Source organism: Rhamphochromis sp. 'chilingali' (assembly GCF_963969265.1).
Source record: "Rhamphochromis sp. 'chilingali' genome assembly, chromosome: 6".
NCBI lineage: Eukaryota > Metazoa > Chordata > Actinopteri > Cichliformes > Cichlidae > Rhamphochromis > Rhamphochromis sp. 'chilingali'.
The window spans coordinates 31,376,986-31,404,056 of NC_137933.1; the positions used below are offsets into that span (position 1 = coordinate 31,376,986).

The 27,071-nt window shown below is 39.5% G+C and overlaps 1 protein-coding gene across 1 annotated transcript in view; it reads left to right on the forward strand.

Moving 5' to 3' along the window:
• The first annotated feature begins 566 nt into the window (after positions 1-566).
• unc13c (unc-13 homolog C (C. elegans)) overlaps positions 567-27,071 on the forward strand; it is a 117,653-nt gene continuing 91,148 nt past the window's right edge. The window contains exons 1-5 of the mRNA XM_080885900.1: positions 567-1,037; positions 8,108-12,387; positions 23,498-23,520; positions 24,058-24,104; positions 25,498-25,576. Coding sequence (XP_080742026.1) covers positions 8,307-12,387; positions 23,498-23,520; positions 24,058-24,104; positions 25,498-25,576 — 4,230 coding nt within the window. The 5' untranslated portion in view covers positions 567-1,037; positions 8,108-8,306. The remainder of the gene's footprint in view (positions 1,038-8,107; positions 12,388-23,497; positions 23,521-24,057; positions 24,105-25,497; positions 25,577-27,071) is intronic.

The following is a 27,071-nucleotide window of genomic DNA, read 5'->3' on the forward strand; positions in this document are numbered from 1 at the left end:
GTGAAAGGAAGAGATGAAAGTGCGCTCTTAGTGCCCCTCAGGCATGCCCATAAAGCCGTGCACAAACACAGAAGAGCTCGCGCGCACCACACATTCGCGCGGATCTTGACGAAGAATTAAAGCAGTACTCCCGTAGCCTACAATAACATGGGTCCCACTGTGTGTCTGTGTTGCTCCTGGTTCATTATGATATTACATCATTCTGATGTTTCTTGTTCAGCATGTCCAGTGATCATATCATCAGGCAAATAGCAACCACGAATCACACACACCGGGGCTCTACCCCCCCCCTTCTTCTTCCTTCCTTCCTTCCTTCCTTCCTTCCTTCCTTCCTTCCATCACACTCAAGGCATCTCTCGTAAGCCTGAGTGTGTGTTTGGGGGTATCTTGCGTCCGTGTGTCTGAATGTCGGCTCAATTCTCTCAACCGGGCTCAGTGAGCACAAACACGCACACACAAAGAGAGAGAGAGGGAGTGAGTAAAAGAGAGAGAGAGAGAGTTTTGTATAAGGGAGGGATGGGTATTCTCCAGCCGGGGAGCAGAGCTTCAGTCTCGGCAGCCAGGAGCAACAGCAGCAGCGCTGTCTGTCTCCCCATCAGCGTCACCGCCACCCGCCTGCATCCCATTTTGGACTAGACACCCCGTGCAGTGAAACAGGCTACGGGCACGATCTTGTGTGTGGTTGTGTGAGCGCGCGTGCGCGCTTGTGTGTCATTCCTGGAACAAATAAAACCCACGACGAAGGAGCGAAAGAGGGGGTACAGTCGGTGGCATGGAGCAGAGGTGTGTGCACGTTTCTTCACGGAGGCGCGACTCTGGGCTGTGGTGTCTGACGGACGCAGAGAGATGCTGTGAGCTCTGGTATTAGCAGGCAGCTGCGCACCGAGCCACTCTCTCTTCTCCCTCCCTCCCCTCCCCTCCCCAGCATCGCTGCTCTCTCCTCGCTCCGACCATTCGCTGAAACTGGGGAATCGGCTCCACACGGCTCGTTTTGCACACTATCGCTGGCGTCCTACACGGGGATTTGACACAACCAGGTATGTACAGCGGCGAAGCCCTGTCAGGCGCTCGAGACGTGTTTGCATGGCGTGGGAATCTTGACTGTTTGACTTCATCCTGGATCTTCTTGTTGCTTGCCTCCCCTCCCTCAGTGGCCCTGTCAGTGGACTGATGAAACGTTATTTGAAAATTATGCGAATAGATGGCATCATCTTGATGTAAATAGGTGAAAAAAAAATAAAATGCAAGGTGTTGATGATACTGTCAATCGTATTGTTGTTTCTGATTCAAACAATGTCGATTCTACAAACGTCCCATTGCTCTCATTCTCACCTTTCCCCATGTTGTTCTGCACAACAGGAACGCATGTGAGCAATGCTGTTGTTTCACACTGAGCAAACGCGATGAGACTGGATCCCGTCATGCCAGCCAAAGAAATGATAATATTTTGATTTATGAGTGGAGACAATCTGTTGTGATGTTGGCTGGTTTCCTAGGGCTGCGGGCAGATATTTCACTGTTGGGAAATAGACTACACAGGTTAGAAGAAAGGAGGCGGAATGTAGCTGAGGATGGGCGTGAGGGCAAAATGATTTGAGGATGCACACACCCTCACACGCTCAGCCCCCCCACTAGTAGTGATGGGTCGTTCGCGAACGAAATGGCTCTTAGAGCCGGCTCTTTGACGTGAACGACGCGAGCCGGCTCCTTATCGCGAGCCGTCACGTGGGTTTTTTTTTTTTTCTTTCTCTCAGCCTCTCTCTCGCACTTTTTTCCCGCTTCACTCTGCACGCGGGCCTTGTGCTTTACGCTGGGCAGAGGGGGGAGGGGCGGTAGTTACACTCAGTAGCACAGGAACAGAGCCAGAGAGAGAGAAAGAGAGGCAGGGACAACAACATTAGAAAGGTATAGTAATCATCCACAACTATTTTCGGTTGCAGATGATAAAGGATTGAGAAAGTTTATTCATGCAGGTCCATATGACAGAGAATATGCATGTTCTTTTAGTTTTCATATTATAATTTATATTTAATTGTGTTGTGGTTTGCAGTGTTTTGTGTTCTTTTCACTTTAAATTTGTGAAAGGAAAAAGCTGAAAATTTAAATAGTTAAAACTTGAAATGTGAATAGTTGATTTTTGTATTATATGATTTATTTATTACATTTTATGTGGAGTGAATAAATAAAAGTATATTTACGGTTGCCCCTAGAGACAAAGCACATACAAACTTCAAATCACGTACGAACTCTGAAGCATGTACAAACTCCAAAACACGTAAAAACTCCAAAACATGTAAAAACACGTACAAACTCCGAAGCACGTAAAAACTCAGAAGCATATAAAAACTCAGTAGCACATAAAAACTCAAAACACGTACAAAAGACAACAGAAGTGCTCCAGGATGCTGGGCGCAGTGTTGAGCCTTTGTTATCTTGTGGCTACACAAGCCAGCAAGTACCAACGACCGGATTTGGTGTGTGGTAATAACAGGTAAATGAACTTTTTTTTTTAAATTATTTGAATATATATATGAGTGCCTGTGTATAAATACACAAACAATACACACATGCTTTCAATTGTGTAATTTAAGTGATCTAGTAGCTCTGCTTTGGAAGTTCAGTTCATGCTAGAAATGTGTTTTGGAGTTTGTACGTGTTTTGTCTCTAGGGGCCACCGCATATATTTATATATAAACATATATAAATAAAACCACTTGTTTTTACGTTAGTAATTCCTTTTGTGCATAATTTTATATTATTGTTAATAATAAATTAATTAAAGCAACAAAACAACCTGAAGAGCCGGTTCGGAGCCGAAAGAGCCGGCTCTTTTTAGTGAGCCGAACCGAAAGAGCCGGATCTCTAAAAAGAGCCGGAAATCCCATCACTACCCACTAGTGTACTTCGCTCTACTCACATAGCAGCAAATGTGTGCTTGAAAGCAATCATGCACAGAGGCATGCATGGCACACATGTGTGTGTGTACATACATGGCTGCACACATATGCGCACAGGGATGTACACATCCACATGTGCACTAATCCACACTCAACCATAATCCATAATCATGAGTCTGAAGACATGACGTAACACATGAGCATCTCTCATTTATGTGGAGCCCATTCTGAAGGTTTGCACAAAATATCCCTCAGTGTCAACCAAAAGCTTAAGGGACTAAACAACACACCAGTGTGTAGTAGTAATTGGTTGCAGCATAATAACCTTAAATTGGTATAGCCGAGTTTACATCAGAAGAGGAGCAGTTGTACTATTGTGAGAAATAGGTTAGCATGCCTCTAACTGGCACTCACTTTTATTAAAAGAGAGTGGCAGAGATTGTACAGACTGTGAGAAATGGAGTGTTTTAGAGTGCTCTGCTGATCAAATGCATTTGGAAAAATGGGGGAAATAGGTCCCTGGATAGTAATGCTGGGCTTGGGGTAGGAATGCCTCAGAGCATAGGGAGTGGGTGTGGCTGAGGTACTCCCCTTTCTCTGGAGGTTTCTCTAGTCTGACTCACAAATGGGAGGGGCTGTAAGTCTGGACTATGGGAATACCCCAATTTTGTTTGTTACAGGAGCTAGTGATCTCTGACTAAGCAAGTTCATTAAGAAATTAGTTATTTTTAAAATATGCTGAAGTAGTTGATGAAAAAGACACTCCATTGGAGTAGTTTGAGTCTCAGTGCCTCGCTCAAGGGTCGAGAACTATATTTGATAATTATATGACCCACTTTTTAAAGACAGACAAAACAAAAATAATTGTATCAAACGTTTCAGTTATATAAAACAAGACTATGTTACGTTATGTAATGATATAACAATTCCAGTACACAAACTGAAATAGGCAAGCAGATCAACAATTCCAAGCAGACCAGCAATTCCAAGGAATTGAACTTCTTGATTCCCATCCCTATTCAAAAATGAGACTAAAGGGGGATTTATACATCTGTCTTAACGCTACACCAAAGGTACGTCATGACATCATAACTTATTGAAACCCTATCGTGCAACCTGACGTGCACTTCGCTAGAAATGTGACCATATGTCACATTAACACAGCCTGCAATGACTGTGATTGACCCATTGGGGATCATTGTAGCTTCGTACAAATTTACGGCTCCTTATGTTTTAACTTCCGTTTTTCAAATTGATTTGATCAACTCGAATAGAGAAACTCAGCGACCAACTAGTGTTTCAGTGTTACATTGTAGACTGTGCATAGATTTAATGCAGAAGAATAGGTTAAGCTTGAGGTCCAAAATGTAGAGACAAATAAATTACAGTACAGTATTTGAATATGTAAAAACCTGGTTAAACAGACACAATATGAGTCTGCTTAAAGAATTGAAATTAGTGGAACACGCGTAAGTAGGATGAGGTAATTTAGTTGTCTCTCATCCTTTTTTTTTCTTTATTCTTGCATCATTACGCTCTAATGGGACGATACAAGCGATACCTCGTGGGCATTAGCAAGTTATTTGCACATCAAGTCTAGCTCTGGAAAAGGGCGAATGCTTCATTTGTCAAACCTTAACATGCACATGTCAGGATGTTGGCTCTGTTTACACAAAGGCAGCTCCCTAATTGGTGATCAACACTCATTAAACACTAGTATTCTTTTAGTGTGAAGTGTCCAGACCAAGTGCAGCCACACTGCAGTACAGTGCTTTATGTAAGTGATGGTCCAGTGTTTGCTACAGTAAACCGTAACATATCCTAGATGCCATATTTCATCCAGGATTGTGGCTGCAGCTCAATTTGGTTCATTAAGTGCATTACAAAAATGTGCATCACGAATGCATTGAGGTAATTGGTTTAAGTTAACCAGCAGTCATTTTTAGGTATGTTTTGTGTAGATGGTTGCGTGATAATGTATTATTATGGTTGAATCATTCAGAAAGCTTACACAAAAACATTTTTGTGATGTGATTTAGAAATTAGGCTGTCTGTTTGACAGTTTTCAGTATAACGACTGAAAAGGTCGCTTTTTATATGCTATGCAAAACCTTCCTCCTTGAAGCATAATCTATGTTTGAGTAGCAATGAAAAGTACTTCAAAAGTAGAATTTTTTTAGCTGTACTATGGAAATGGACTATGGACTATAGCTGTACTATGTCTGGATAGCTTGAAATTTGTCTCTGTCTAACACTGACAACAGCACAGTAAAATATCTGCACTTATTAACACCCCGTATCTGCAGTCCTGCCTGTGCAGGGACAGCCTTCCCTGCTAGGTGTGTATCGCCTGCACGTCTTTGACAAATTCAGCAAAAGTTTGTTTGATCAGAATGAATTACAGTGAAATCTTTAGAAGACCCAGGGCTGGTGACTCATTGGGGTAACATAAGAGATGTGCAAGAACTGCTTTATCTCAACAACCATAAAAAAAATCTAATCCTGCTTCAGATCCTCAAAAACTTTGTGCCAATCAAAAAAAAGAAAAGAAAAAAAAAGCCAAAAAAACTGTATGTCAGCTATACATAACATCAAAGGAAACTGAAAGGTTTGATGCCAGTGTTAATTCTAAGGAATTATTTGCTCTGAGAAAGACACATTTGCAGTTTTTATCACTATAGATCATAATCCTCCAATTTTTTCATAATCAAAAATATAATTCTTATATTGTAGCTTCTGGCATGCAAATGTCTAATTCAATCATTCAGCACATTCCCTTCCTTTTATTTCCTCACATTCCACTCATCATTTCCATCTTACTCTTCTTTCATGCAAACATTTAATTTTGCTCATTATATTGTGCTATTCAAGTGTGTAAAAAATAAACATATTTATTTTTAAAAAGTAATTTGTAATCATTTGGGGATGTATCTCTGCGTCCTGATTTGAAATAATTCACTCAATAAGAAAAAAACATGCTTTCCAGTAATATTCTACCACCGCATGTGACAGTATAATATTATTTTCCCTGTCCTAGTTAGTTTTAAGTGTTAATTTGTGTCTGGCTGAAACATATGCATTAGTAAAGTACAGTGGTTTCTCAGGTTTACTGAACCTTTGTTTGGGCTATCCAATATTCTCTACATTTAGGAGGCAATTAAATAGGAGAGAAGGGGTGTCTGTAACTCAGACCCTTCTTCAAGAATGTATAAATGAGCCACCTATTTTTCTGTGCACTTTGAAATATAGAAATGCACTTTTTGAATAACAAGCTCTTGTTATGTTGGTCTTATTCAGTAGTTTAATGGCACCAGATTGGAAACTTAGCACCATCATCAGCACTTGATCTTGCTAGTGTTGCAAGATCTTGCACTGCGGTGCACTCATTCACTTTCATTCATTTAGAGACATGTTGGAAATTCACTTTCATTCACAATTTTCTTTAAGACTGTGTGAGACTTTGCTTTGTTCACAACTCAATTGCCCCTCTTATCATACAGTTATAAGTTTAAAATTCAGAAGATCACTGATCATGAAAGTATTTCAGGCAATCTCGGAACATATTAAATCATTATCTGCTGTGATTCATTTGTTGGGGACAGTTTTAGGTCATGAACCATTGGTTTCAAAAGGCTGCTCTTGGCTGTATGCCATTTTAAAAGAGCTGAGTCATGAACCTCCCAGTATACCAGTATATTGTAGTTCTTTTTTACCTTAACATTTTGCCATTCCATACCTGTAAGAGTTTTGACAGTTGGTAAAGATTTTTTTAAAAGCTTAATGATTTGCGAATACATCAGGACAATTTTTGAAAGATAAATCATCATTTCAATGATATCATACTTTTTTTTTTAAAATTAACTAGTTAATTGAGTATCTGGTGACCTATTAAGACTGGTTCCACTGCAAGACATTTTCAGAATTATGTATAGACAAAGAGCCAAACTGCTGGACTCCTTACTTTATACAGTAGTAGCAGAAAAATGTACATGCTGGCATCACATTTCAGTTCTATTTGCTAATGTCTGATCTTTCTTCTGAGGCAAGCAGTAAAAGCTAACTGAGATGCTGTGTTTCACAGCTCATTTAAAGTGAGCATGTCTCTGTGGTCATGAGACTGTAGACACATCAAGCTCTAAACCCCAGAACTAATGTGTAGCAGCTGTCAGGTCCTCAGCACAACAAACATCTCTCTTTTGAATCAGTTGACCAGCTTCGCTATATGGAAAATACATACCTCTCATACCCACTCCAAGCAATTGAAGGTTTAACGCTATCAAGCATGATTCAAGGGGCCTCTTTTTCCATGAGCCTAAAATGACTGTTTATAAGCCAGTACATTTTAATATCACTTGAGTACGCCTCCCTCATTTGGTCAAAACATCTCTGATCCATCACAACGTGAACACAAGTCCTGGGGGTGTTCTGTGGTGTCTGGATGTTGGAAACAGATCTTTGAACTTGTACTGTTGCTTTCTTTAATGGGAATTGAATGAGCTGTCCACTTTGTGCAGTCCTTGAGCCATTCCTAAGCAGTTTCTTCAGTGTGGCTGGGTGGTTTGTCATGCTGGGGAAGGTGACGTAACATTTACATAAATGTAAACACCAACTGTTTCCCAGGAATGTTATAATGTTACATTATAATAGGATGATCATTGTTATTCACTTCACCTACCTTCCAGTAGTACTACTTCCATATAGTTAACTCATGTATCAGACCATTCCAATTAAATTAAGGAAATTTGTGTTCTCATCAAATTTTAGCCATTTCACAAGATAAAAGATTTTTAAATTATTTGTCATGGATAGTTTAAGTATGATTTTTTTTTTTTTGAAATACAATTTATTTTGGTGCTCCCTGTCTCTTTCTCATTTGATTTGTCAGGAAGTCTAGTTTGTGATTTAAGGTGACATCCATATAGAATGGGTGACTAGGTGCTCTGTTGAATTATCAGCAAAACAATGTGTTTAAAGTTAGTTGTTGTTAATGCAGAAATTTAAATATAGACGCAAATTGTCCTTTGTTTTAGTGTTTACTTAAGCAGTTATTTAATTGGTGAATGAAGACAGTTCAGAGGAGAAAATTTGGCTTTACAAATGTTAAAGATCAAAAGATAAAAAAAAAAAAAAGTAGGGTTCTGCTGTATTTATGTATATCTTAGGAATTTGCGACCCAATTGTAAAACAAATATTCTTTCTTTGTCTTACAGAGAGATGGTCCTTTTCTGGAGGAAGGCCACTGGATTCAAAAGTATTAGTGACTCTCTGCATGGGCTGTGGTTTTAGTGATTGTGAGCTGGGCTCCTACTGTCAAGCACAGGTTGATTGTGCTTGGCTCACTGACGCTGTATTCCCAGCCAACTTCTCCTTTCATTAGATGATAAAAAAAAGTCCACAGGATTGCCATCCATGGTTTCTGCCCTAATCAAAACTATATCAGCCTACATTGAAAAGATTTGCAAAGGAATGTTTACAAAGAAATTGGCAAAACCAATAAAGAAGAAAGAGAGAAGTGAAAATAAAGAGCCTAAATTGACCACTGATTTTCAAGTACACAATCTAACTCTCTCTACCACACTGAAGACTACCGTTAAAAAGATTTCCAAATGCTCTTCAGCACGTAACATTTCACTCGAGGAAGACGACGGAAAAAACGACTGTTCATCTCTGTCACCCACTTTCAGTTATCGTGTAGCTATAGCAAATGGACTCCCAAAAAGTTCTCTTTTTTTGAATAATAATGAAAGCATCTTTCCCGAGGTTCTTTCGATTGACAGTAGTTACTCTGACTCCTTGAGTGACACAAAACCCATCCGGAGACTGGATGAGCATAAATCGCACACTATGCCAGTAAGACGAAACAGGAAGAGCCTCATCAGTTTGGCTCCCTCGGATGGTAGCTCTGAAGGTGAAAGAGGGGAGCGCTCCAGTCTACACACACTTAGGTTGGGAGCTCTACGCAAGTTAAGAAAATGGAAAAAGAGCCAGGAATGTGTCTCCTCAGACTCCGAGGTGAGCAATTGGAGGAAAACTCTAGGCATTCGGAGCAAATCCTTGGACCGTGCTGGACGGCAACAAAAGAGCTCAACCCTTGAGCCTGGCTCATCCTCAACAGGTTGCATCAGTCAAACACAGGATGTAATGGAAATGATCTTTAAGGAGCTACAGGGGATCAGCCAGATAGAGACAGAACTATCTGAGCTTCGTGGCCATGTCAATGCCCTTAAAAGTTCAATTGATGAGATCTCCAGCAGTGTGGAAGTAGTTCAGAGTGAGATTGAACAGCTTCGCTCTGGATTTGTCCAATCAAGAAGGGAAACTCGCGATATCCATGACTACATAAAACAAATTAGTCACCAGGCCAATAATTCCACCTTGCGATTCCTCAATGTTCCTGAAGAAAAGTCAGAGAAAACAGAGAGTCTAATTTATAAAATAATAAAAGACAAAATGGGTTTTGTTGACCCTCATAAAACAATTAAAATTGAACTCGCTCATAGATTAGGGCAACAAAGAGAATGTTCTAATGCTAAACCCCGCCCTATTATTGTTATTTTTGCAACACCCCAAGATAGAGATGTAGTCTTAAAAAAGTGCTATAAACTTAAGGGAACTGGCATTACCGTGTCTACTGATAGCTTAACTCATGATGGAAAAGAGAGAAAAGATAAACTGTCATCCTCTCAAACTTATGAAAGCATGGATATAAAGATCTCAGGAAAGGATAAAGTCGTGGAGAGTGATGACTGGGACTCAATGGACAGTGACAAAGAACTGGATGAATTAAGCAGAAATAAATATGCAATGGTGATTTCAAAGCCTGTTCACAAGAGCAAATCAGAGAAGAGGCGGTCCCATGATCATACCCGGTCAGGAGATGAGGCTGGCTACTCAGGCACAGTTCACTATGCTGATGACCCTTACTATGATCCAGAAAAGCATGCAAAGGCTTACTATTCTGATCTGACCCCTGGTTGGCTTTCCCAGAGTGACTACTCCACTCCAAAACTCAGCCGCTCTGAGTCTGACTGCTCAAAACTTTGCCAGTCATACTCAGAAGACTTTTCAGAGAGTCAGTACTTTACACGGGCAAATGGCTGCTCCCTGCTGTCCTCCTCAGATCAGGAACTGTGGCAAAGGAAACAGGAAGACATGGCTTCTTCCTGGTATGCTAGCCCCAGTCACGCTCTTAGCCACGATAATCAAGCTTATGAACATAATGAGGTCGAGACTACGGAAACTATTGACAGCGGAGTTAGCAATGGACTTGTCTGTATGTCAAGGGATAGAAGTCACTACAGTGGCTCTCAGCTTTCTCTGCAAGGTGATCTATCACCGTGGAAAGACTGGCATCATTTGGAGCAGGGTGCTGACTCTGGCTTAGAAGCCTCCATAGAGGTTAGCAGTCCATTTGACCCATCAACAATTCCTGGTTTTCCAGAGAACATCACTAAATGTCAGGAAGTTGATTTACAGTTTGAAGGAGATGAGGAATTTATGATGCTTGACAGGGAATCTTCCCTACCACCGATAACGACCCACATTATTCCTCCTATCACGGAACGTGAGTATGTCAAGTCATCTGCTCGTCAATCTAAGGAACCATGTAAGATTATTTCAAAAGAAAGCACGAAAGTAGCATCTTCCCCCAAAGATTCCCCTAAAGGCACTGCTAAAGTGACACATAAACAAACTAAAGTGGCTACAAAAGAGGACAACTCAAAAATATTGCTAAAGGAAAGTCCTAAGGTATCTGCTAAGGTTTTACCTAAAGTGACCTCTAAAGCAGCTCCTAAAGAGTTGCCTAAAGAGATTTCAAAGACAGCAGCTAAGGAATCCTCTCAAGCTATCTCTAAAGACAGTCCTAAACTCACTCCTAAAGACACAACAAAGCCCACAGTCAAAGAGGTATCTAAAGTGGCATCTCAGGCACGTCCTAGTGAGATTGTTAAAGTCACTTCTAAAGTGACCACGAAAGATAGCCCCATGTTGACTCCTAAAGAAAGTCCTAAAGAGTCCCCTAAAGAGAGCCCTAAAATAACCCCAATCGACACCCCTGTCTTGACCCCTGTCTCGACTCCTAAAGAGTCCCCTAAGGAATCTCCTAAGGAATCCCCTAAAGTTATTGCTAAAGAACTTCCACAAGTTGTACCTAAAGAAGGTCTGAAAATTACTCCTAAAGAAGTTACCAAAGAAGCTTCAAAACCTTCCCCAAAAGAGGCCCCCAAAGAGGTGCATAAAGTAGTACCTAAGGAAACTGCTAAAATACCAACTAAAGAAATTTTGGGGACTCCAGCTAAAGAGTCCCCAAAAGTAGTCCCAAAAGAGAGCCCTAAAGTGACCCCCAAAGAAACCCCTAAACCAGCCCCAGGAGAAGCTCCTAAAGTAGCACCAATAGTAGCCTCTAAAGAAATATCTAAAGATATCCCCAAAACAATTCCTAAAGAAAAATTCCCCGAACTGGATGTTAATCATAGCTTTCACCAGCCCCAGAGTAAGTCTTCATCTATGTACCGTAGCCAGAGTGAGATTCGAACAGAGAAGGTTGAGGAAGTTCCCAAGTCTTGGAGCAGTAGGCTCAGCATAGATCTCAGTGAAAAGTCCTTTGGATTTGGCTTTGGTTCTACCTTACAGAGAGCTAAGTCAGCTCTTGAGGTTGTATGGAAATCTGGGTCTCAAACTACCCCTGCTGCGCCACCTGAGGAGACCTCAAACACCTCGTCTTCATTTATGGGGCGATTCCGCACACTGTCTGGTTCCACCACCAATAATTCTAGTACTACAGTTGACTCAGATATCCAGAAAGAGCCCGTCTTCCTTAAAGCAGAGGAGGATAAAACAGAAGCCGAGGAACAACCCGTGGACAGTGAGACCCACTATGTTGAAGTAATGGAGCAAGTGCTAGCTAACCTGGAGAACAGAACTAATACTTCTGAGACAGAGGAGCCTGATGAACCTGTTCAGGAGTGTGAGACTTCTCAGGACTATGATGTGTCTGAAGACATTGAAACCACTCCAGACATTGATGCCTCTCAGGATTTGGAAGCTTCGCAAGAGTTGGAAGCCCCAGGTGACAATGAAGCAAGTAAAGAAACATGTGTTCTGGAGTATGATTGTAGTTTGGATGAGCAGTATGATGAAGAGTACAGCGAGGATTATGAAAACCAACTGACTGAGGACACTGCTGAATATGATGCCATGGTAGAATATGTAGATGTAGAAGAACCAGATGAGACAGAGGGAAATGATCTGACAGAGGAGATGGAAGAAGGTGATGAGGAGCTGGAAGAGGTGGCAGAAATAACTGAAGAGGTTGCAGAGGTGGCAGAAAAAGTTGAACAAAAGCAAGAGGATGAAAACAAAAATCTTCCAGAAGAAAAACCAATAGAGGCTCCACCTAAAAAACGTATTCGGCCCACATTTAAGGAGGCAGCGCTGAGGGCCTACAGGAAACAGATGGCCGAACTGGAGCAGCAGATCCTTGCAGGGGGTATGATACTTTTCTTCCTATCATTTGTCACAGTGTTATCTGAATTTTGTTCCACTTTTTTTTTTACATGGCAGGTCTTACATGTGTTGTATGAATTACTAACAAAATAGACAAAATCTACATTTATGTGCTCCCCAAAATTTGTCAGTAAAGAAGCAAACAGTAAGTGAACATCAAGTACAGCAGTCAAGTGTCAGGTGATTGTGCATTAATGAATACAGCAACAAAGTTACTGTAAATGTGGTTACAGCTATAGTACCAAATGTTATAACCAACAAAAAAAAAGGTAAATATAAAAAATAAATAAATTATAAAATATAAAAGCTGAGATGGGCTCCAGTCCCCACGGAATCCTGATAAGGATAAGTGCAAGTGAATGGATGGATAAAAAACAAATCCCAGGAAACAATGAGGAAAACAACAAGGAGTGTGGGAAGAAGTAATATACCCGTTTGTTTTCAGTTAATGAACAGCAAAAATAGCATGAATTCTTATTTTTAAACATCAAGAAAGTCTTTGGTGGAAGCCTGAATTGCAGTGAATGTAAATAAATGCATGTATATGATTTACACAGTGCAACCAAGCCCCTGACTTGAAATTAGGTATTGTAATAATGCGACTCTTGCATGAACCTCAGACTTTGATACATTTGGCAAATGTGTTTGAATTGGTTATTTATGTTGTGGTGAAAAACTGAAGGCAGTGAATCTGTTAGGTGGTGGATGGCAGTGTTATGGGTGGCAATGACTTTGAATTCCCATGGCACAGCACTGGATTCTCATGCAGACAGCTGTGGCTTAAGGGATAGTATTTTATTTCTGGTGGGTTGTTATTTATTACCAGACTTTTTAGGAACATAGAATTCTGTTGGTGACCTCCTAAACATACCATCATTTGAAAAAAAGCATGACTGCACTGCTATTTAATGACATTGTGGTGGCAGAGAGTTCAAACAAGTGTAAACATAAAGCTTTTATTTGCTTCTTTTTCTTTTCTTTTCTTTTTTTTTTAACCAATGAGAAGCTATTAAATGCACTACAATATTTTAAATCATAAATAAAACCATTATACATTATACCAGTAATTGTATTATTGTTGTATACCTTTGATTCACCACAGTAGTATTTATTCAGAATTCTGTAGGTCTATGGCATCCCACTTAAAATTTGGATAGATTCATTGATGGAACAGTCTTCCAGTTGGAGTGAAATAAGACGTAAGGGAATTTCCATGCTTACTTAAAATCAAAAAGCTTTTGACCCACATACGTAACGGTTGTAGTGATGGCGGGCAATTTTAGTTCAGTAATACAGGCTACTCCTTAATGCTGGCTGTGTGACAGATGTGTTCATAAATGTAAATTCACTTCAAATTAAAATAGATTAACCGGAGATTCCCCTCCTGGCACAGTATATGGGTCTATGCTTTATACATCACTTCTAACATAAACAGGTAATCTTATAACAGGCCAATGCAAACTTAATGAAACATTTACTGGCTATGACTCTGCAGCTTTAGTTTTACACATTGCCTTTTTATGGCTACCAGGCAAAAAGAATTAAGACTTGAACTGAGTGACTGACTTACTGAGTCACTCCTTATTGCTGAATCTCATAGGTGTGAGGTGAGGCATACAGCGAGCTCTAGGCAAGTGTGACAGACTATCCTCACTTTCCACTGGCTTTTTGATTCTTTTTCCATCTTTGATAAATCAGTTAGAGGCCTGGTTCTAGGCAAAGCAAGTTTATTTATATAGCACAATTCAACAACAAGGTGATTCAAAGTGCTTTACAGAGACATTAAAAACAAAAACAAATAAAAAGCATGATTTCAAATTGATAAAAAAAACAAAAACAAAAAAAAAAAACAGTAGATAAAATCAGTAGTTAACATTTAAGTTTTGAAATTTAAGCTTAAAAGTGTGGATTTGGTGTTTTATTCAAATGCAGCTTAGAATAGGTGAGTCTTCAACCTGGATTTAAATAAACTGAGTGTTTCAGCTGATCTGAGGCTTTCTGGGAGTTTGTTCCAGATATATGGAGCATAAAAGCTGAATGCAGCTTCTCCGTGTTTGGTTCTGACTCTGGGAACTGATAAAAGACCGGATCCAGATGACCTGAGGGATCTGGAAGGTTCATACTAGGTCAGGAGGTCACTGATGTATTTTGGTCCTAAACCATTCAGAACTTTATAGACCAGCATCAGAACTTTAAAGTCTATCCTCTGACGGACAGGCAACCAGTGTAAAGACCTCAGAGCTGGACTGATGTGGTCCACTTTTTTGGTCTTAGTGAGGACTCGAGCAGCAGAGTTCTGAATGAGCTGTAGTTGTCTGACTGATTTTTTTAGGTAGACCTGTAAAGATGCTGTTACAGTAATCAAGCCTACTAAAGATGAATGCATGGACTAGTTTTTCCAGGTCCTGTTGAGACATCAGATCTTTTATCCTTGAAATATTCTTGAGGTGATAGTAAGCTGACTTTGTTATTGTCTTAATGTGTTTTTCTAAGTTTAGGTCTGCATCCATCACTACACCCAAATTTCTCGCCTGGTTTGTGGTTTTTAGGTGTATAGATTGAAGTTCTCTAGTGACCTGTAATCGTTTTTCTTTGGCACCAAAGACTATTACTTCAGTTTTGTTTTTGTTTAGCTGGAGAAAATTGTGGCACAACAAGTCATTAATTTCCTCAATGCATTTACCAAGAGCCTGTACAGGGCCTCGGTCTCCTGGTGACATTGTGATATATATTTGTGTGTCATCTGCATAGCTATGATAGTTTATTTTGTTGTTCTTTATAATCTGTGCCAGTGGGAGCATGTAAATGTTAAACAGAAGGGGTCCCAAGCTGGAACCTTGGGGAACTCCACATGTGATACTTGTCTGCTCAAATGTGAAGTTACCTATTGATACAAAGTATTTCCTGTTTTCTAAGTATGTTTTGAACCAGTTTAGTACAGTTCCTGAAAGACCTGCCCAGTTCTCCAGTCGTTTGAGTAATATGTTGTGGTCAACTGTATCAAATGCTGCACTGAGATCCAGTAAAACTAAGACTGACATTTTTCCACTGTCTGTATTCAGACATATGTCATTAAACACTTTGGTCAGAGCGGTTTCAGTGCTGTGGTTCTGTCTAAAACCTGACTGGAAGGCATCATAGCAGTTATTCTGTTTTAAGAAGTAATTGAGCTGTTGAGAAACTGCTTTTTCAATGATCTTACTTAAAAATGGGAGATGTGAGATCGGCCTGTAGTTGTTCATTTGTGTCTTGTCAAGATTGTCCTTTTTCAGTATAGATTTAATTACAGTAGTTTTAGTGGTTCTGGATACACACCTGACATTAAAGAAAAGTTGACGATCTGTAACAGGTCTGACTCCAAAGTCTTTGAGACCTTTTTGAAAAAACTTGTTGGCAGGACACCTAAACAGCAAGAGGAGGAGTTCAGCTGACCTAAGATGTCCTCCAGGTCTTTGCTGTTAATAGGGTGAAACTGTTTGATGGTGTTTAAACTGTTTTTCGGTGGACACAGTACATATCCTGAATCTGCTGTTGATGTACCAATTGCTTGTCTAATCTTTTGGATTTTTCCTGTGAAGAATTTGGCAAAGTCATTGCAGGCCATGGTCGAATTAAGTTCAGCTGCCACTGACACAGGAGGGTTTGTTAGCCTGTCAACTGTAGAAAATAAGACCCGAGCATTATGACTGTTTTTAGTGATGATGTCAGAGAAGTAGGACCTCCTTGCACTCCTCAGTTGTAAATTGTAATTGTGAAATTTCTCTTTATAGATGTCATAATGCAGCGGTCCCCAACCTTTTTTGCGCCACGGACCGGTTTATGTCCGACAATATTTTCACGGACCGGCCTTTAAGGTGTTGCGGATAAATACAACAAAATAAAACTAGTACCAGTACCGAAAAAAAGAAAATGTATTCATAACACACGTGAAAAGACCCAGGAAAACTGAGTAAACGATAAAAACGATAACAAAATAACGCTGAAAACCGATAAAAACCCTGAAAACTATACATTTCACAACTGAGCCTCAACTCTCGCGGCCCGGTACCAAACGACTCATGGACCGGTACCGGTCCGAGGCCCGGGGGTTGGGGACCGCTGTCATAATGAACCTCTAGGTTTGTTTTTCTCCATCTGCGCTCAGCTTTCCTACACTCTCTTTTTTCATTTTTCACCAGTGTGGAGTTTCTCCATGGAGACTTTCCTTCCAGAGATAACCTTCACCTAATGGGAGCAATAGTGTCCATTACATTTAATATTTTAGCATTGAAGCTATTGACAAGCTCATTGACTGAACCTCTGGATAAGTCAGGTGTTAATGGGAAGACATGGTTAAAGATCTCACTACTCTATTCGGTTATACACCGTTTTGTGATCACTGCTGTTGATATATTTGTGTGGGCTGAAATTTTACTTTCAAAGAAAACACAGTAATGATCAGACAGGCCCACATCAGACACAGTAACCTTTGAAATGCTCAGGCCCTTGGAGATCAGTAGGTCAAGAGTGTGTCCTCTATTATGTGTGGCCTCTGTTACATGCTGAGTCAGCCCAAAGTTGCCCAGAGTGTTACTCAGGTCTTTAGACCCTTTGTCCTGAGAGTTGTCCACATGGATGTTAAAATCCCCAACAATAATTACACAGTCGAAATCAACACAGATCACAGACAGCAGTTCACTGAGATCATTAAAAAAGTCTGTGCAGTATTTGGGAGGCCTGTAAACATTAAGAAACACAACTCAGCTGTAAAGCCACATATTCAAAAGACTGAAAACTTCCAGGAGATAGCTGCTTACATTGAAATGATTCATTAAATAAGACAGCAACCCCTCCTCCTCTCCTGCTCACCCTGGCCTCACTGATAAAACTGTAGTTAGGAGGGGTCGTCTCGATGAGAACAGCTCCACTGTTACTTTGGTCCAACCAAGTTTCAGTTAAAAACATAAAATCAAGGCTGTGCTCAGTGATTAAATCATTAAGTGAAAATGTTTTCCCAGCTAAAGATCTAACGTTTAATAAAGCCAACTTAAGTGTTTTAGAGGTATTATTTGTCCCCCTCGTGTTTGGGAGCAGTCTGTGGCACACAAGGTATGTTTACTATATTTAAAGATCTTTTAGGGTGCAGCTCTCTGTGTTTTGACCAGGCCACATGTCTCCTTCTGTCACCTAAAAGTACAGAAATTTTAAAACCTTCTATGATGTTTATGTGTTTGTGCTGTTTTGCTTCATTATTCAGGTTTGTTTTGTGACAACCTATCAAAGACTGAAATGTGTAGTGGAAATGTAAGAGAGTGGTAACCACACAGACATGTGAAATAGATTTTTCTTTGCACTCGTTTTCTTTTGGCTGCATATTTTTCCATGCCACAAGCTTGGGGCATTTTTATAAATTTTGCCCCTTTGTACCATCACAGTGGTTTTAAATCAGCCAATCAAGATGTGACTAAAGTTTTAGTTCAAAATGTTTAACTAAAGTAGTACGTTAACTGTTTAGGAGCAAAAATAATCAGACATTTAGCATGTATTTTCATATAAGACGAGCCCTGATCTATTATTATTCCATGACAAATTAAGCAGAAAAAATATCAGGAGTTGATTGCAAGTGTTTAACTTGTATTTTGTAGCTTTTTACCAGAAATTTTACTATGAGGTCCAAAGACATGCCAGTGAAGGAGGCCATCATTAGGCTAAACCCCCCCCCCCCCCCCCCCCCCCCCCCCCCCAAAAAAAAAAAACCCCAAACAATAATAAACCTATCAGACAGATAGTAAATTGTCTGAGTGGTCAGATCAATAATCTGGTAAAATGTAGGAATCCATCATCAAAAGGCCTGCAATACTATTGATGATAGTGGTTAAAGTGGTTAATTGCATAATTTTGTCCTTGGTTAAGAAAAACATCTAAAAAGTTAAGATACAATAGATAAAAGAGACTTATTTGGACAGAAGAATCCAAGATGAACTTGCACTAGAATGATGGGAAGAGAGAAGTATGGTAAAGGAGAGAAACAGCTAATATTCTGAAGCATTCCACATCATTTTCAAACATAGTGGTGGTGATGTTATAGCATTGGCATGTATTACTGTCAGTGGAATTAGGTTACTAGTGTTTATTGAAGATGTGACTGCTGACAGAAGCAGCAGGACCAATTGTAAAGTGGACAAGGCTTTGCTCAGATTTAGCCACATACTGCAAGGCCGATTGAAGAAAGCTTTACAGTGCAAATGGATAATGATCCAGTGCATACTGCAAAAGTAACCTAAGAGTTTCTCAAGGCAAAGAAATGGGATATTGCTTTATGGTCAAGTCATTCACCTGATTTTAACCCAACTAGGCATGCATCTAAAGGGCGGAAACTCAGCATTTGGTGCAGTCCATGGGTGCTAGACTTTTGGCAGTCGTCAAGTCTTTAAAACAATCCTTGTGTTTAACATTATGTTCATTTGTCCAATTTTTGTTGAACATCTAGTTATTGCTGCGCCTTGGTGAAACCCTTTCAATGGAAGCGGAAAATCTGCACTTCAATCATATAGTTGTGTAAAAAGTGTTAATAAAATATTATAACACATAATAGAACAAGACAAAAATATAATCGCCTGCTCTTTCCGGTGTCATCTAAAACACTATCAGATGTGTTTGGCACCTGAAATGTTACCTCACAGTTTTTTGAAAAATACACACAAATTGTAATTAAAAAAATTGTATTATTTTGTGGTGCTTATGGAGAAGGACGCATAGATGCATGCACAATCTATATGCCCCCCACATTTCCTCCCACTCACACGCTCCTACTCCCACCCTCATTAGCTTTACGCCTTCATCTCTTGTAGCTGATATGTGCTCATCATTCTCGTGCTCTGGAGCGTGCTGGCTGGTATGTGTGGGAGCTGTGAAAGGAGTCTCAGCAGTACTGCCACTCCTGCCGGGCCTGTCTTCAACTGGCTACAGCAGCGTCTGTATTCAGATGCTAATTCACATTCCCAAGGGCATTCTGTAACCAGGTCAGCCTTGCTTGGAATATTTATAGAGGTCTACCGCTACTGAAGTTTGCTGCTTGTTCCTGGGGGAGCAAAGGAGGTAGACCCTCTTTATGCTTAGTTCACCATTTCTCAAGAAAGTGTGGATATGAAAAATGCAGATAAAGGGAATGGAGGGCCTCTCCTGCTGTTGTTTAAAGTGTTATCTTCCAATTCAAAATATTGATTGACTTTGTGTTGTTGCTGGGGGAAAAAATGGATCTAAAGTGAAAACTTGTTCTTCACAGGTAATGTACACTCCCAACTTTGAGATGCTGCAGTTTTCAGATTAAACACTTAAAGTGTCAATAGGTAACTCCCCACACACGCATCCACCCCATGCAGCCATTGAAAAGACGCTTTGTTTTAAAATGCTCTCTTGTATCAAGCTTACTGACCTAGTAAAAACAATGCCAAGTGTTTATCTCCTTTGAACCCTTTTTAGTTGCTGTGCACTATCCATACAAGGTTCAGCTTTACTTTTCTTCTTTACTTTCTTTTTCTTTGCATCCTCAGACAATACACCTCATATTTTTCATTTATATTTTTCAGTTTCATAATTATTGCCAACGTTTGCTATTGAGTTTGAATTTACTAAAAGCTACTGGAAAATCAATAATGGTTTCCTTTACATGTTTTATTTGTTTGTTTGTTTTGAATGGCTTTCTTTTCTGGTTAAAAATCATACCCTATATCCTTTCATACTTTTTATACTTGTAGTTTTTACCCTCTACTTGCCCCAGCGTTGTTCTCTATTAGTATAAGTTGCGACAATAGTTGCTGCAATGTCACAAACAAAACTTTGCTTATATATATAGGGGCTGATAACCCATCTTTGCTGATCTTGGTTCACTTCTTCAGAAATTTCTTTTCTATGATATTGTGAATAAGTGAATGAATTCACTGACATTAGCCTGCCACAGCCTCAAAGACAGAGTCATAGTTAGAACAAAAGTTAGAACAAAAAGCATTTGTCACTATAAAAATTTGTACTGCAGTAGAGCATTAAGACTTGTCATAGTCATTATAAATTAGGAGTTCTTTAGCGTACATAAATGATTTTTATTTAAATGTTTATAGTTCATAGGTATATGAAATTGAGAAAAGTAGGAACATAGGATTGGCAGGCTTGTTTATATAAATACGTAGAACTGCTACAACTGGTTGGCAGTGAAGGGAGGAGTAAAATATAGTAAGATATTGTGGTCAGCAGTATTGAATGCTGCACTGAGGTCCAACAGGAATAGTGCAGGGATGAGTCCACTGTCAGAGCCCATAGGAAGGTCATTAGTAATGAGCCCTGTTTCTATACTGTGATTAATTCTGAATCCTGACTGAATTTCTTTAAACAAACCCTTCCTTTGCATATGATGAGTTAGCTGTTTCACAGCTACTCTTTCAAATTATTTTTAAATAAAAAGAAAGTTGGTGATTGGTCTGTAATTAGCTAAGACAGCTGGGTGAAGTAAAGGCTTTTAAAGAAATGTATTAATTACAACCATCTTAAAAGCCTGTGGTACATAGCCTGATAATATTTAACATTTAATTTTGAATCCCTAGTCTAGTAAAAATGAGACCTAGGAGACACATCAATTATTTGGAGGACGTGATTACTGAAGGTAACTGAGGAAGATCAATAGTATTGAAAGTTGTCTGTGAAGGTTCTCAGTCATCCAGGTCATTGTAGTCTAAGGAGCTTGGAAAGAAAAGAGTCTGGACTTCTTTAAGTCACTTGAAGATGTTTCACCTCTCATCCGAGAAGCTTCTTCAGTTCTAAGGGTCAAATGGTGAAGAGTCCCAGATGTAAACCCTGTGGGACAAAGGACCCCCTGATGATCCTCTACCTAATCACATGAGCCAAGATGTGAAAACGGGTGTGGCTCACAATCAGCCAGGGTTTCGGGTGAGCTCATTGTGAAACCTGGCCCCACCCTACCATGTGATTTCCTGAGGTCAGATGGCCCAGGGTGTGAGTGGACGTTAAGGCGTCTGGGAAGATATCTCAAAACTGGATTGTAGGTGGCAGACAGTTGGTGTCGTAAACCACCGCCTCTGTTCAAAGATGGTCGCTCACTTGCAGTAAATTGTGTTCTGGTCTGTTGCAGGCTATTAAATGTTTATAGTTAATTAAAAACTAGCTATTAAAAACAAAACCTCAGTTCGTACACAAGTAAAATGTGAATCTCTAAAGCATTAGATGTTATTATTGAACCCAAAATCAGGGTTGAAGTCAGCAGTAAGATGATTGTAAATGATATAGGCTATATGGATCTATTGAAACCAAAAATGTTCCCTGACATCAATATACAACCGTTTAAGAACACTGATAAGCTGTCGATGAAGGAAATATAGCCAAACATACATACTCTGGGAGTAAAGCATGGTACTGTATATTGGAAATGCAATATGATATGGCCACAGATGTTATCTAAGTAATGTTAATGTCAGACTTATTCAATATACCTTGCTGCAAAACTAGTTAAAGCTTTCAGACTTCAGCTTTTCGGAACACATTAATTCACTTTAAGATAACGGAAAGTAACGACCATATACATTGGGGATTTGTTCATTTCCAATTTTTTCTGTCTTCCTAACACTCATATGTGAATCTTCAGTGTAAGGAGAAGGGTTATGAGAAACTGTCACGGGATCAGCTCTACATTCCTAGCTTAATTTCCTGTATCGGTCATGAGCTGCTTGAAAATGTCCTTTTGCTCTCATACACTCAGATGATGGTAAACTCATTGTGATGTAAGGTGAAAAAAAAATCAGTAAAAATGCGCAAACACACTAGTTTCTTTATGTTTAAACCTATACTTGGTGTCCACAGTAGAACAAGCGTTCTTGGATGTGTAGAGGCTTTGATCAGTCCTGGTAATACTGAAAGCTATGTGAAGCTTTTCTGCTTCAGAACCCTGATCTATGTACGGTGTGACCATGTGTGTCAGGACCATAATGCTGGATTTATTGCTGCTGTTTGCCCACATCACACACACAGTTAGGCATGTACACACACACACACACACGCGCTGAGCTTTCCTACCAATCAGTTACGTTTTTGTTCCACAGATTTAAGGCACCTATGAATTGAGGTTTATATCTGCAGCCTATAGCCTATCTTTGTGCTGTGGCTTTATCTAGAGCAGCTACAGACTTGAAGGTGGAGGAGATGGCTCTATCTCGTATAGCTGTGCACAAAGTAGTTTAGTTGGTCGCTGTCCATGGTACCCACTGACTGCTGAGCTCCTCTTTGTGTGTAGAGTAACAATACAAAATCAACCTTTTCAAGAATTTATACAATGTTGCGTAACATTTTTAATGCTTTGAAACGCTTCCATGGCAGTCACTTATCTTAAAACATTAACTATAACTATAAAATAATTGTGATAAAGTCAACCACTTCATTTTCAATAAATGTGTAGGATTAAAATCATAATCAAAATCAAAATCATAGAAACAAAATCAAGTCGTTATCTTATTTTTTACCTTTAATTCTCTCTCTATTAGTGATGCACCAACAAGAAAACCAACAGTAGGTTTATTGTTTTAAACAGGCTGGCAATTTGATCTTTCTCTTGTGAACAGCTGCTTTCTATTTGTTCACATAAGATCATGTTTACACTGCCATTTATCACCTATGGATCAATAGCACAGTAATTACACCTCTCCGGTCTGACTTATTTAAAGGGCTTGCCCTCTTGCAGTTTGTCTCTAAAATAGCAACACGATATCAACTGCTTACATAATGTCCCATGTCTTCCTAACTCAGGTAATGTTATAGATCACAGCCATTTTTCTTTCAAACTGCGTTTATTTACTCTGTGTCCAAGAAATAATCTTCATCTATTAGCCCTTAGCTAGGAACCCTCTTTTTTATGCTGGTTCTACTGTCTTTTTCTGTTCTTAGCAATTCTCTTTAAAGTGTTAACTCTCTCTTCATTTTGACATAAATTGTTTGGCAAAACAGAATTGTGTAATCTGGCAGTAATAATAGATCAATGTCCTAAATAAGTGTTTACTATTCTAGTGAGTTGATCCTTTCTAAAACTTCATGTTCTTGTCATGTTCTTCTTTCAGACACCAGTGCTTTGGATACTCAGGTTTTAAGCCACTGTTTATCATCAGATAATTGGACACTTGTGATTACTGTGCATGTGCATGTGTGTTTTTGTGAATGTGGAGTTTATAATGTGTGTGTGTGATCAAAGTGATATTTGTAGGTGTGATAGATAATTGCAGCATGTGCCCTTATGTTGGTTTTCCCTTTATTCCTTTTTTTTTTTTAGAAAATTATACATGTTTCAAATTTCACATTTGGTCAGTGAGAAGGGAGCATTACACAATAGGCAAATGTGGCCTAAAGCGCAGAGAGCGGCAAAACTCACAAACTACACTGATGTGGAATTATTTTGTCTTTTGCCTGTGGTGCTTTCCTCTCTTCTCCCTGTGCGGTATTATTCTGCTCCTATCATTTATCTTGTCCTGAATTGCCCTCCTATTGTACCTATTTTCCCACGTTCTTGTTATTATAGTGTTTATTTCTTCTATCTAAATTGTCTCCCATTTTCCTTGTGCGTGTTTGAGTGCTTTCTTCTTTGTAGTTCTTGTTTTACACTATGTGTTTCTTCTCTCTGAAGCCTCGCAGTCTTTTGGATCCCAAAGTGCTCGGCTTGCAGACCGGGGGGTGAGTGGTAGCTCACGTACTGATCTGATTGGTTCACAATTACTCAAATTGGAGCTGCTGTGCTGTTTGTACCCTCATGCTCACTCACCTGTAGCTGAAAGGCTACAGGCATGCTGCTTTGCTGGCATACAGCCCCAATTAAACTACCACGCTTGCTATTTGGTCAAATACCATAGGGGGATAATGCAGCCATTAAAAGGCAAACATGCCACTCAATGAATCCTGAATGAAATCTATAGGAATATTCAACAACACCAAAGATGGTGATACAAGCGCAACTTCCAGTGGAAACAACATTATGTAGTATCAAAGCCTTTTTAAACATGTTTTTTAAATTAGATTTGACTCCTCAGTCCATACATGCTTTTTTTTTTTCATTGTGACCATGAAAATGAATTTTCATTTAGATAAACCTACAGGCCTGTCAGGATTGCTAGAAGGAGGATGACTTCACACTATTTATATATGTCACGTATTTGATTAACTTCCTGTTAAGTAATGCGAGTGTCCATGCAAGCGTATGAACCCAACTGTTTAGATATATGTGATAAACTGTCAAACGTAGCCTCAGTTTACCCCACTGCATATCATGACAGTGTAGACAATGCAGTGTAACAGCAGGATACACCAAGCATTAAGAGAGGGGAAGCTCAGGTCTCCTGGATGAGGAAAAGGACTGTGCAGTTTGTCATGCTGTGTATCTTCAGGGTCAAATCACTGATGTCGTCGAGAGGGCTGACAGAGAAGCTTGAGGAGCTTTATCTGTATGGAGGCATTGGGGCCTCGATGTTAGGTTGAGGTCATTGTGGAGTCTTTGAGTGACAGTTGAGGTGATGCCACTGAGAGCCTCGTGGGATTGGAGTAAGACATGTGGGGAAGTAGTGAGCACAAGGGAATTGAAAAATAGAGAGAGCCAGATAACTGGAGCTGAAGTGTTTAAACATGACACAAATTGATATTAAAGTTCATGTTTTTTGAGGTGCAGAGAAAATTTGCATAATTTTTTTTCTGCACTGGGCCCTCAAAATTTGAGTTTTATTGAGTACAAGTTGAGTTTCAGACTCAACATGTATTAATTGTATATAATATAAATAATAACAAGTATAATATGTGTCAGTAATAGCCATCACCCCTGGTATGTCTTAGAAAAAAATAGATAACATGGAAGAAGTGGAGGTTATGGGTACAGCAGGGGGTTAGAGGGATTATTTCTATTACTAGTGTTTGTTCACAACAAGCAAAGTGGAAGGGGGTAAGACAGGTTCAGAAGGAGGCATGATCCATGGGGTTTGACAGTTGTGTAAATCAAGGCCCCCCTTTCCCTGTAGTAATGTCTCCCACAGCATGGCATTATTATGATATTAATACACCTTAAATCTGTCTGCTTCTCCAGGGCTGGCAGTATTCTTTATGGTATTGACAGCATGCCAGATTTACGTCGCAAGAGGACAGTGCCTCTTGTCCGAGACCTGGTGAGTCATCTGCCTCAACAAGGTTATGTGTGATTTATGTCAAATCTATCTAAGTGACCCCATGTTTTAACACGGTAGTGGAATCATTCTCAGTGTAAGTATGAGCAGGGGGTCCCCTGTAGTAGACAAAAATACTGTTACAGTGTTTCAAAGTGGCACTGTTTGTTTCTCATCATTGTCCTGTACTATCCTGTATATAACAACCTCCAAGAATTTGTCATTAAAATCTGACTGTGTCAGGTTTGCATTTTAAGTTCTTATAGCTTATGATTGTTGTAATTAAAAATGAGCCGACTATACAGACATTTTATTCGAAATAAATTTAGGTGTCACATAGACATTCACTGTGGCAAAATTAAGCCAATAAAAAGGTGATGGGTAATAAAAGCAAACACCTAAATCTCTGGCTATTCTGTTAGAGCAGTGCCTTGTGGGTATTTAAAATCTAACCTTAGCCATAACGCTGTCGCTTAATTAATTAGCCTTGAGAGAGTGTTTAAGACATTGCATCACTATGATGCTCCGCCATTTGCTTTTATTGCAACATAATGTGTCATAAGATATCCCGCAGAGCGGCATGTTGCAAACAAGTCCACTTTAGCACTGTGCCACATGGTTAGTCTGTCTGAAAGACAACAGTCTGTTGTGATGCCAGTAGTATTCATGTGTGTCTATAATTGTTTGTCCACTATGTACTGCACACTATGTCTGTCTTGTATGTGTTTTTGTGTCCTCTTCATGTTTTTTAGCCAAAGCCAAACAAATATTAACACAAATCAGATCTTTAAACAAACTGCTTGGTATACTCGTTAAGTCGAATGCCCTTCCTTGATTGGTTTTATTTTGAAATATTACAAAATGAGTTTTGTGTAAATGATAATGCAATTTGATGTCATGCACATAGATGCTGATGAATGTTTATATCACGGTGAACAACATAAGTTGATGCTGTATTTGTCCATATCTCTCATGAAATTAATAACCAACAATGTCTTGGTAAGTATGGGTTGTCGTTTTTTAAATTTTCTTCTGAATTTTGGTGTATATTTGCCATTCCTACAAAGACCCATAACAGCTATGGGTAATATTTTTCAGTGAGTTGTCAGATTTCAGCCTCGCCGATGTTCGCCATTTTTCTTGCTTTTTCTGTTGCTCGGCAGGTGTTGAAAAATTGTATTTAACTTGAAATGTTGACAACTCAGCCCAAAAATATATCCGAGAGACTTCATTGACTTCTGATTTAACTGTGTGAGGCTTTTAAATCATGTAAAAGTGACACTGAGCAAGCCTTTTACACATGGGATGAAGTCAGTAGTCAGCAAACTAATTGGTCCCCTTTCATTGCCTCTCCTTTGTCGATGTCCCCCATTTGCTGTGCGATTGCTTCAGGGCAGCAACAGCGTTTGATTGGAACGGACAGCAAAGTTCCCCCACATTATGGCGGGATGCAAAAAAAAAACAAAAAACCCAACAACAATATCAAAAGTTGAAGATT